The sequence below is a fragment of the Dendrobates tinctorius genome, unplaced genomic scaffold (assembly GCF_039654945.1).
Source record: "Dendrobates tinctorius isolate UK_male_01 unplaced genomic scaffold, ASM3965494v1 ptg000032l, whole genome shotgun sequence".
Lineage (NCBI taxonomy): Eukaryota > Metazoa > Chordata > Amphibia > Anura > Dendrobatidae > Dendrobates > Dendrobates tinctorius.
In genome coordinates, this window is record NW_027361700.1 from 254,384 (window position 1) to 266,620 (window position 12,237).

At 45.7% G+C, this 12,237-nt stretch overlaps 1 protein-coding gene across 3 annotated transcripts in view; it reads right to left on the reverse strand.

Annotated features, from left to right (window-relative positions):
- Positions 1–12,237, reverse strand: part of TRMT1L (tRNA methyltransferase 1L) — an 89,128-nt gene that overhangs the window by 31,512 nt on the left and 45,379 nt on the right. For all 3 annotated transcript variants that reach the window (XM_073572289.1, XM_073572290.1, XM_073572288.1), the window contains exons 9-13: positions 11,914–12,025; positions 8,678–8,757; positions 7,391–7,637; positions 7,095–7,307; positions 6,832–7,022 (exon numbers count right to left, since the gene is read on the reverse strand). In XM_073572289.1, coding sequence (XP_073428390.1) covers positions 6,832–7,022; positions 7,095–7,307; positions 7,391–7,637; positions 8,678–8,757; positions 11,914–12,025 — 843 coding nt within the window. The remainder of the gene's footprint in view (positions 1–6,831; positions 7,023–7,094; positions 7,308–7,390; positions 7,638–8,677; positions 8,758–11,913; positions 12,026–12,237) is intronic.

Below are 12,237 nucleotides of genomic sequence, written 5' to 3' on the forward strand. Positions count from 1 at the left end.
GATGGAAAAAACCTGTGCGGTGGGCTGGTAGTAAACTCGATTTTGTATCCTGAAGACACTATTTCCTTGACCCACTTGTCTTCTGTAATAGGCAGCCAGACCTGCTGAAAGAGTAGCAGTCGTCCGCCAACAAGTGGGGTGTCTTCGAGAGGGCATGAGTCATGACGAGGGAAAAGTCTGAGGTTTTCCTCCTTTAGGTTTTGCCTGGCTTGCCTTTGATTGCCAGTTCCTGTCCAGCCTCTGTGCCGCCGTGTGTTGTCCCTGCGGGGGGAACGATTACGGTTTTGTGCTGGGCGTGAGACGGACCAGCCCGAAGAATTCCGAAAGGATCGGAAACGAGATTGATTACGTCTTTTAAACGTGCGTTTTGGTCTTAGCTGAGGGAGGGAAGTACTTTTGCCCCCGGTAGCATTGGATATCATTGTATCCAGCTTTTCACCGAAAAGACGGCCACTGAAGTACGGGAGATTTGTTAGGGACTTTTTTGAGGCCGCATCCGCTTTCCATTCTCTTAGCCAGAGAATACGCCGGATTGTAATGGCGTTTGATGCTATTCCCGCTATTCCTCTTGCAGAGTCCAACGCTGCAAGGACCATGTAATCTGCCACCACTGCAATTTGCACCGCCTGGTCCGCCATCTGAGGATTTGAAGCTTGAAGGCCCTTTTGCAATAGAGCAGCCCAAGCCATGATGGCCTTGACTGCCCAGACTAAAGCAAATGCGGGAGCCAAAGAGGCACCTGCCGCTTCAAAGATTGAACGAGCCATGCGTTCGACTTGTCTGTCTGCCGTGTCCTTGAGGGTTGATCTGTCCGGCAGCGAGAGAAGCGTTTGTGCTGCCAGCCCAGAGACTGGAGGGTCCACTTCAGGCGGATCTGTCCAATCCTTGGTGTCTTTCTGTGGAAAGGGGTATTTTGCTTCCAAATACTTGCGATTGGCGAATTTTTTCTCAGGCTGCGAAAAATGCTTAGAAAGGATTTTTTGGAATTCCGGGTGATTAGGGAAGACCTTCGATGGTTTCTGAACACTTTCAAAGGAAATGTGTTCTGGTGCTTCTGGGGTTGGATCTGAAATGTCCAGCACCCGAAGGATGGAAGAGACTATATCCTCAACTATCGCAGTATTGCTAGGAGGACTAGGGAGCAAAGCGTTCTCTGTTTCGTTATCTGAATTGGAGTCACATATGCCCTCTGAGTCCTGCGCATCGCTAAGGAGCTCCCTAGCGGGCGAACTAGAGCGGAGGTTTCCCGTAGTCTGGGATCATTGTGGAGATCCGCATTGTCCTTCTCTATCAGGGGACGGCCTCGGTGACCTGAGGCCACTGTGTCTTTCCCTGGAGGGGGAAGACCTATTGCTATGTGAGGACACAGCTGAACGCGACCTGTGGGTCCGCTTACGCCTCGAACTGTCGGAAGCGCCCTGATCATGAGACCGGAGGTACCTTTGCTGGGTAACGTTCATAGCGGAGACATGACCCTGCAGTAATGTGGAGGTCAGGTTATCTATAGACTGTGTCATAGACTGCGACATCTGAGTTGCCCATTCCAGCGCAGTAGCGGTCGCAGAAGCGTTGGTAGGGACTTCTTGGGGTTCTGCTCCGTTTTTTTGGGTACAGTCCCGGCAGTGCGGATACGTGCTGCCGCTGGGGAGAGTGCATAAAAGCAGTCTTGCCTGGTTCTTTTCTTTGAGCCCGACATAGTACCTAGGCTGAATAATAGAGACCCTACAGGGGTATCTACGTAGAGGAAAAAGGAGTAGGAGAGCGCTATAGGTTATAGGAATTCACAGCTGAGTACCAAGGACCCAGCTGTGATCTTACCCCACCGGTGCTCCCCTTAGGTCCAGCGCTGATAAGCCCCATGTCCTGTGCCCCCCGGAGACTCTGTGCTGCCTTCCTCCAGGTGCAGCAAGATGGCCACCGGATTCTGAGGTGGAGAGGGAAGGGGGCGGAGAGCTGGAAAAGGGCGCGCTGGGCCATGTAAAAGCGCGCCCTTCCTGCCTCGATCCGCCCCTTCTATGACACTGCAGTGTCATTTTCGCCGGGGGGGCGGGGAAAAGGCGGCGGCTTCGGCTAGGCCGAAGCCGCGGTCTAAATTAGAGGCCTGATGCCCAGGAGGGCTCCAGAGCGGCGCGGTAGTCCGGGAGGGGGTCGGATTTGCACCGGACCCCCCCAGAATGGGCGACTGGCTAGCGGTGGGGGCAGCAGTGCTAGCGGTTCCTGTGTGGGGGGTCCCTGGAGCGCCATGGAGCCACTGCTGCTGCAGAGGCAGGGGCGCAGAAAGCCCTGTCTCTGCTGTGCCACGTCTGCCTGCACCCTCCCCCGGCCCCAGCAGGATCCCACAGCTGGGCTGGGGTCCCTGGTGCAGAATGCTGTCTGTACTCCGACCCTACCTGCAGCGTCTCAACCTAATGCCCCCTGCGGGGGATTAGGGAGGGTGCGTCTGTCACCGTCAGGGGGTCTTCATCCTTGCCTCAACCTCAACCCAGACCCTGAAGGGGGTTGGGGAAGGAGGGGGGGGTCTCAACTTCGGACCAGTACCCGAGGGACTGGGGAAGGAGCGACATGGGGGACCGCCATCTCTACTTCAACTGGGCACCCCTAAAAAGGGGCCAAGGAAGGAGCCATGCCGGGAATCTCGCTGGAGACCCACTTTTCTTCATCTTCTTCCGACGAAAGGAAAAAAAGAAAAAAAGGTGTGCCTCCTTGCGACACTAAGCAAAAACTGGAGAAGGCTGACGCCGTCCAGGGGTGTATACTGCAGAGGAGGAGCCAAAGTTAATCTTTTTCAGATTATGCATAGTGTCGCCTCCTAGTGGACAGCAGCATAACACCCACGGTTCTGTGTCCCCCAATAAGGCGACAGAGTAAATAAGTTTTTAAAAAAATATAATGGTCTATCTATGACTGTGCTTAATTCCTGCAGTACTTGGGGGTGTATCCCATCCGGGCCCAGGGATTTGTCAATTTTAGTGATTTTTAAGACGCCGCCGTACTTCCTGCTGGGTTAAGCAGGTGACATTTAATGGAGAATTTTTATCCCTGATCATGTTATCTGTCATGGGATTTTCTTGTGTAAATACTGTTGAAAAAAAGTCATTTCGCATATTGGCTTTTTCCTCTTCCTCATCCACCATTTCACCCAGACTATTTTTAAGTTGGCCAACACTATCATTTTTTAGTTTCTTACTATTTATGTAGTTAAAGAATATTTTGGGATTATTTTTACTTTCTCTGGCAATGAATCTCTCTGTCTCAAACTTTGCTGTCTTGATTTGCTTTTTACAGAATTTATTTAATTTTCTGTATTTATTTAATGCCTCATCACTACCTACTTGCTTTAATTCTCTAAATGCTTTATTTTTATCTCTTATTGCACCCCTTACAGCTCTATCTAGCCATAGTGGTTTCCTCCTATTTCTAGCATGTTTATTCCCATATGGTATATAGTGCACAGGTCCTATTCAGGATGCTAATAAACATCTCTATTTTCTTTGTGTATTTTTATGTCTCAGGATATCGTCCCAGTTAATTGCACCAAGATCATCTCTCATCCGTTGGAAATTTGCTTTCCTGAAGTTCAGTGTCCTTATAACCCCTCTACTACACATCTTATTAAAGGATACATGAAAACTTATTAATTTTTGATCACTATTACCCAAGTGACCCCCAACCCTTACATTTGATATGCGGTCTGGCCTGTTGGTTAATATTAGGTCTAGCAGTGCCCCCCCTCTTGTTGGGTCCTGAACCAGTTGTGAAAGGTAATTGTCTCTCATAGTTGTCAAAAACCTATTACCTTTGCTGGAACTGCAGGTTTCGGTTCCCCAATGTATTTCAGGGTAGTTGAAGTCCCCCATAATAATGACTTCTCCTTGAGTCGCTGCTTCATCTATTTGCTTTATGAGGATATTCTCTGTTGCTTCCATTATTTTTGGAGACTTATAACAAACCCCTATCAGTAATTTATTATTTTTCCCCCCTCCCCTTATCTCTACGTTTTCATTAGATTCATATATATTATCACGAAGGATGGGTTTTAAGGATGATTTTACATATAAACACACACCTCCCCCTCGCTTATTTGTACGGTCATTTCTGAACAGACTATAGCCCTGTAAATTAACCGCCCAGTCTTGGCTCTCGTCCAGCCATGTCTCAGATATCCCCACCATGTCATAATTATGTTCCAACAACATTAACGCCAATTCCTCCATTTTGTTGGCGAGGCTTCTGGCACTAGTATACATGCACTTTATGTATCTCTCTGTACCTCTATTCTTTCTTAAATTGTTAACTGTTCTAACCCCACCCACCATGCCACCCCCACCCCCAATTTCATTATTTGCGCCCAGGTCTCCATCTGCACTGTCTTTCCCTCTCATAAAAGGAATACCCTCCCCCCCCCCGTCCCTAGTTTAAACATTCCTCCAACCTTCTAGCCATTTTCTCCCCCAGCACAGCTGCACCCTCCCCACCTCCCCACTGAGGTGCAGCCCGTCCCTAGCGTAGAACCTGTAGCCAACTGAGAAGTCGGCCCAGTTCTGCAGGAACCCAAACCCCTCCTTCCTACACCAATTCCTGAGCCACTTATTAACCTCCCTAATCTCCCGTTGCCTCTCTGGCGTGGCACAGGAAGTATTTCCGAAAATACCACCTTGGAGGACCTTGCTTTAAGCTTACAGCCTAATTCCCTGAAATCATCTTTAAGGACCTTCCACCTACCTCTAACTTTGTCATTTGTGCCAATGTGCACCATGATCGCTGGATCCTCACCAGCCCCTCCCAGTAATCTGTCAACCCGATCAGCGATGTGTCGGACTAGAGCACCAGGTAGGCAGCACACCGTTAGGCCAATCTGTCACAAAGACAGGGATCGTCGATCTGTTCCCCTAATAATTGAGTCCCCCACTATCAGAACCTGTCTGGCCTGCCCTGCTCTCCTATTTCCCCCCTTACTGGAGCAGTCACTCCTCCGGGATTCAGAGGACATGCCTTGCTGCAGCAGTGCTACTCCTGCACTGACACTCCCCTCATCTGCCAACTTAGCAAACTTATTGGGGTGTGCCAGATCAGGACTAGCCTCTCTGGTGCTCTTCCCTCTACCCCGCCTTCTAACTGTCACCCAGCCAGCTGCTTCATTGTTCTGCAGCTCCAACCTAGCATCTCCCCCCTCCCTCATCTTTCCCATTGAGTGTCTGCTCAGTGAGCAGAAGACTCCTTTCCATATTGTCTATGGATCTCAGTGTTGCCAGCTGCACATTTAGATCCAGTATCTGGGCTTCCAAATGCACAACGTGCTCACATCTTGCACAGCAGTATGCACCCTCGACCGGCTGTTCAAGGATTTCATACATGCGGCAAGACGTGCACTGGATGGCATTGGCAACAGTGGAGCACATCCTAATGGGGATTGCACCAGACAATAAGATAAGCAAAAATAAAATAAAAAGTATTAATAAAATATAACAGCAATTCAGTAATACCTCCCTTGGAAACTCCCTGAATCCAAAGTCACTGAATCTCAAGTCACACACTTACCACAGTTCGGACTTACGCTCAGGTCACACTCAGCTCGTTCACACTCACTCAGGCAGAAGATTTAAAAGATTTTTTTTTTTCTTTTCCCTTTTACCAGTACACCACCCTGCTGCTCAATGCACTTCCAAAAGGAGTTGAGCCCCAACCAGCTGCCCCTCATAAACCCTTAATTATGAACTCCCACCCTTAATTAACCCCTTGAGAATATAGTTAAACCTCAAGATATAAATGCAATATAGTTAACCCTTAAAAACACAGATAGTAAAATAAGAGATTGAGACGATAGGCCAGTCTGAATAAATGCGTTTTCAGGGCACGCTTAAAATTGTGGGGATTGGGGACTAATCGTATTGACCTGGGAAGTGCATTCCAAAGAATTGGCGCAGCACGTGTAAAGTCTTGGAGACGGGAGTGGGAGGTTCTGATTATTGAGGATGCTAACCTCAGGTCATCAGCAGAACGGAGGGCGCGGGTAGGGTGGTATACTGAAACAAGGGACGAGATGTAGGGTGGTGCTGAGCCATGGAGGGCTTTGTGGGTGAGGGTAATAAGTTTATACTGAATTCTGGAGTGGATGGGTAGCCAGTGTAATGACTGGCACAAGGTAGAGGCATCGGTGTAACCACTGGTGAGGAATATGATCCTGGCTGCAGCATTCAAGACAGATTGGAGAGGGGAGAGTTTGGTAAGAGGGAGACCGATTAGAAGAGAGTTACAATAGTCGAGACGAGAATGAATAAGAGAAACAGTAAGAGTTTTTGCAGAGTCAAAAGTAAGAAAAGGTCGAATTCTAGAAATGTTTTTCTAGCTGCAGATGACAAGAGCGAGCCAGTGATCGAATGTGGGGGGCAAAGGAAAGCTCGGAATCAAGTATGACCCCAAGACAGCGGGCATGTTGCTGGGGAGTAATAGTGGAACCACACACAAAAATGGCAATGTCGGGTATAGGTACATCAGTAGAGGGAGGAAACACAAGGAGTTCAGTCTTTGACAGGTTCAGTTTCAGATATAGTGAGGACATGATGTTAAACGCAGCGTTTAGACTTTAGACAATCGCCGGTGTTTTCTAGAAAGGCTGGCGTGATGTCAGGAGAAGAAGCGTATAATTGGGTGTCATCAGCATCGAGATGGTACTGGAAACCAAATCTACTGATTGTTTGACCAATACAAGGAGAAGAGGAGGGGGCCTAGAACCGATCATTGGGGAACCCCAACAGTAAGGGGAAGGTGAGGAGGAGGAGGAACCGGCAAAACTAAAGGTTAACAATTATTTGAATAATCTTTAGATGATACCTTCTATCATGTTCCCCTCCTTTTGAAATATTCTTTCCTCACACCAATGGCAATGAATCAGATTATTAATCATCTTCGTGCTCTCATCAGCTAGAGATGGTCCTCTCAGAACACGGACTATCACCAACACAAAGTGTTCAAGAGCCACGGAGAGCAGAACTTCGATCCCTTTATTGCAGCGAGCTGCTGACCTGTTGGATAAATATATTGCATTAGCCCAGCTTCTAATCTCCTAGAGCACACGACAAACACTGAGTACTCACTTGGCTACCGCCGTCAGGACGACTCGAGCCGCCAGCTCTCTGTAGTACTCCGTCCTGATGAGGTTGCAGCCATAATGACGCTTTGCCACATGAGTGTTCTTGGCATAGAGAGAACTTGTGTCAGTTGATGTGATGGATACGATGCCCAAGTTTCGAACATTCCTAAAAGCTGCATCCAGATAGTTCACAGAAGTTCCAAAGGGATCTAAGTGTCTGGAGAGAAGACGCCACAAGACATTTAGTGAGTATCAGCCAAAAAATGCAAAGCAAATAGTAGGCAAGTTGTAGTCATTTACATGAAATCAAAAGACCGCATGTGCATCAATATGTTGGCATCCATGTTCGTAACTTCTACAGTGCCCAGAAAGTCTTTATCACTTATTTCAGGAGTCTCTTCAGGCATCTCATCGGCCTTCGATACTGTCCTTATCTTGTTAAGGTGACAATTTTCTCGGATCCGAGTTACTGAACTCTCATTGATGTCATTGACTGTGACTTTCACAGAATTCCCGAGGTGCTTTGCCCATTGCAATCCCATGATGCCTACAAAAGGAACACAATTTCTTTTGCTAAACCGTAAACTTTAATAGAACTGAAAACAAGAAATGTCCAAAGCTGGAAAGGATGTAAAGGGGTTCACTGGCCTCAGGATAAAAGTCTGCAGTCAGTCCACGTGACTGTAGAATTGCAAACCTTGGCTGATGAAATCCATCTTGTGGTTGTAGTTTCATCTTTACGTTAATGATATTCCCGGGCACTGGGGCGGCTTCATGTGGTGCTCTGCTTAGCTATTCATAATGAAGACTGCGGACAGGTCACTGATGCCTCACTGACCTGCCCCTTAGTTTACATAGGGAATTAGTTTACAAAGGGAATTAGTTTACATAGGGAATATTATGTATATTGGGGAAAAAAGGCCTCCTCAAAGATGGCACTGCTGGCGCCTGCACAGTAGCATCTACCGGATTACTGATAGATGCTGGTGTGCAGGTGCGACATCTTAGTGGAGACCATTTTTATTTTTTTCAAACTGAAGCAAGATGGCGCTGCTTGCCTGCGCAGTAGCATCTAGAACCGCTGCAGATGTTTGACAAGTCTCTTCCATAGCGAGAGACCTGTCAATCACCTTTAGAGGCTCAGAGAAGCCGACCAAGGGTGGAGCCGGAGTTCTCTGACCAAATTTTTAATGTATATTTTCTCAGAAAAGCTGGAATAATTCAGAAACAAATATATATGGCTGTAATCATACAGCCCGCCACTGGTTAATGCTGGCAGTTTGGGTAGCATGAATCAGATGGCAGGTTATCGCCAAAGGAAATCAGTCCCTGGGCACATGACGCCTTTCTAAGAGCAGTGTACACTTTGCAGCCCCTTATACCTGGTGCTTTTCTACACCGCTGAAGTGTTCATGTGCTGCACCTCACCCATCTCTCCCTGTAAACTGATAGCTTTCCTATCCTGTTCGTAAAAAACATCAATCACTGGCGGTTGGGGGTTGGGCAGGTGGATCACCAATGATGGGGATGAAATGGCTTTTAAGCGAGTAGTAATATCACTAGTAGTTTAACTAAAAAACACATTACCAGTGGCGCTAAAGGCGTCCAGACACTCTAATGGTTTCCTCTCTTCAGCCAGTACTGCAAGGGCACAAACTATCAGCTGCCTGCAATGAAGCACAGACACATTATGCACTGGAAGAAAAGGTATATACCGACATTTGTCTTAGTTAGCCTAGATACAAACACCTTAAAAGGGGCTATCCACCTTTGTAAACAATACAAATGAATTGATCAAGGCCGAACGTATCTAGTCAGCATGTGACCGCATGCATGTCAGTCGCATACTTGACAGCCCACTCTTCCCACCGATACTGGAGAATCCTGAAAGCAAGCAGTATGCACACTGTAAGGATTCAAAAGTCTGCAGTCACATAAAGTGACTGCAGACTTCCATTCCAAACCAGGGCAACTCCAAATACAGCCCTAAGTGAATTTAATTAGGGCTAAAGATAATAGTTGTTACACTGTCTACGGCTGCATGAGTTCACTGAGCATCCATCAGTCAGCTGCTATGATGGTCTGGCGGTGCGTATGCAACTCTTGCGAGCTCCTCTCAGCTGATTTATTACCACAGACCACATCAAAATTGAATGTACAGTACAGACCAAAAGTTTGGACACACCTTCTCATTCAGAGTTTTCTTTATTTTCATGACTATGAAAATTGTAGATTCACTCTGAAGGCATCAAAACTATGAACTAACATGTGGAATTATATAATTAACAAAAAAGTGTGAAACAACAGAAATTATGTCTTATATTCTAGGTTCTTCAAAGTAGACACCTTTTGCTTTGATTACTGCTTTGCACACTCTTGATGAGCTTCAAGAGGTAGTCAGCGGAAATGGTCTTCCAACAGTCTTGAAGGAGTTCCCAGAGATGCTTAGCACTTGTTGGCCCTTTTGCCTTCACTCTGCGGTCCAGCTCACCCCAAACCATCTCGATTGGGTTCAGGTCTGGTGACTGTGGAGGCCAGGTCATCTGGAATAGCACCCCATCACTCTCCTCCTTGGTCAAATAGCCCTTACACAGTCTGGAGGTGTGTTTGGGGTCATTGTCCTGCTGAAAAATAAATGGTCCAACTAAACGCAAACCGGATGGAATAGAATGCCGCTGCAAGATGCTGTGGTAGCCATGCTGGTTCAGTATGCCTTCAATTTTGCATAAATCCCCAACAGTGTCACCAGCAAAGCACCCCCACACCATCACACCTCCTCCTCCATGCTTCACGGTGGGAACCAGGCATGTAGAGTCCATACGTTTACCTTTTCTGCGTCGCACAAAGACACGGTGGGTGGAACCAAAGATCTCAAATTTGGACTCATCAGAACAAAGCACAGATTTCCACTGGTCTAATGTCCATTCCTTGTGTTCTTTAGCCCAAACAAGTCTCTTCTGCTTGTTGCCTGTCCTAAGCAGTGGTTTCCTAGCAACTATTTTACTATGAAGGCCTGCTGCACAGTCTCCTCTTAACAGTTGTTGTAGAGATGTGTCTGCTGCTAGAACTGTGTGGCATTGACCTGGTCTCTAATCTGAGCTGCTGATAACCTGTGATTTCTGAGACTGGTGACTCTGATGAACTTATCCTCCGCAGCAGAGGTGACTCTTGGTCTTTCTTTCTTGGGGCGGTCCTCATGTGAGCCAGTTTCTTTGTAGCACTTGATGGTTTTTGCCACTGCACTTGGGGACACTTTCAAAGTTTTCCCAAATTTTTCGAACTGACTGACCTTCATTACTTAAAGTAATGATGGCCACTCGATTTTCCTTTACTTAGCGGCTTTTTTCTTGCCATAATACAAATTCTAACAGTCTATTCAGTAGGACTATCAGCTGTGTATCCACCAGACTTCTGCACAACACAACTGATGGTCCCAACCCCATTTATAAGGCAAGAAATCCCACTTATTAAACCTGACAGGGCACACATGTGAAGTGAAAACCATTTCCGGTGACTACCTCTTGAAGCTCATCAAGAGAATGCCAAGAGTGTGCAAAGCAGTAATCAAAGCAAAAGGTGGCTACTTTGAAGAACCTAGAATATAAGACATTTTCAGTTGATTCACACTTTTTTGTTAATTATGTAATTCCACATGTGTTAATTCATAGTTTTGATGCCTACAGTGAATCTACAATTTTCATAGTCATGAAAATAAAGAAAACTCTTTGAATGAGGTGTGTCCAAACTTTTGGTCTGTACTGTACATGAAAACATAAGAATCTGCGAAAACTGCTGCTCATTTTTTTTTTTTTTTTTAAATCAAACCGAATTGCAAAAATAATTTTTAGCCCCAAATGCATGCATTTATAAAAAAAAAGTGTCCCTAAAGGTGAATTATACTTTTAATATTAGAAGGGTTATGCCTATTATAATGAATGGGGTTGGGTCACAAATTTAAAAGAACAAAGGGGTAAAATGTACTCGGATTCTTCCATTCAGAATAGTTCTGCCAGTTTAATAAAAGCCCTTGCTCTTTCATTTTAATTAAAGTTGGGGTCGCAGTAGATTGATCCAATTTTTCAGTAAGTGATGGCACATCCTGATTTTTATTGAAAAACTCCAAATACAGATTTTCCATCTTTCAAATAACATGAATGACATAATTCCATAGTATAAAACAGACAAAGTATCTCCACTTCAAATCCCTAACCCACACTAAACCGAAACCCTAGCATTCTGGAGAAGACCATTTTCATTTTCAGAGCAGTTCTAGAATAATGATGTATAAAATCTGTAGAAGGAGGGGGGAGAAGAAGGAAAAAAGCAGTCTAAAAATTAAGGGATAGAATATTTGTCGGCAGCCCTGGAGTATCCAACCAAGGACTGTATATCTTTTAAAATTTGGGAATAAAGTTAAGTTTATGAGAGACTCCTCTGTCCAATCAGACATGTATCCTTCCTTGTAGATGGAGGTTGTGTGTCTAACCAGTGAAATGCAAGACGTTTACGTGCTTGAAAGAAGATACGAGAGATACCTATGAATAGGATGAGCCAGGATCCATTCCATCTTCAACTAATCCCAATATGCACATACAGGGATCTGTTAACCATTTCACTCCAGACACCGTTTCCATCAAGAAGATGACCTCATTCCAAAATGGGTTTATCTGTCTACACCATCACTCAGAGCTGGACAAACCATTTAAACAGGTTTTACCACTCAGGAGTGGAGCAGTACAGTTCTCACCTCCGCCATGCAGAAGTTATTGGCGCGCCTGACAAACGAACCAAGCTGAACACAGAAGCGAATAAAAAGGTCTTACCTGTTAGTTTTCATTACAGGATTAAAAAAAGTACTGGATGTCTGTGGAGTGGTAAAATTTGGAAGAACCTGAATCTCAGTGTTGGCCTCTTGTAAGGTTTCTTGTGGTCTTCCTGTTGGAGGGTTTAGAAAACAAACAAATGCAAAGATATTTCATATGAAGCACTCAGATACAGAAAAATGTACTATTCGTACAGAATTGTGGCCAGAAATAGACTAACAAATGTTTATAATCAGGATGGTTTGTAGGCCTGCACTGGAATACCCTGTATAATGGGCTCAGAGAGGGATCTTATGGGATTACTGCAGAGTCTATTCACTAATA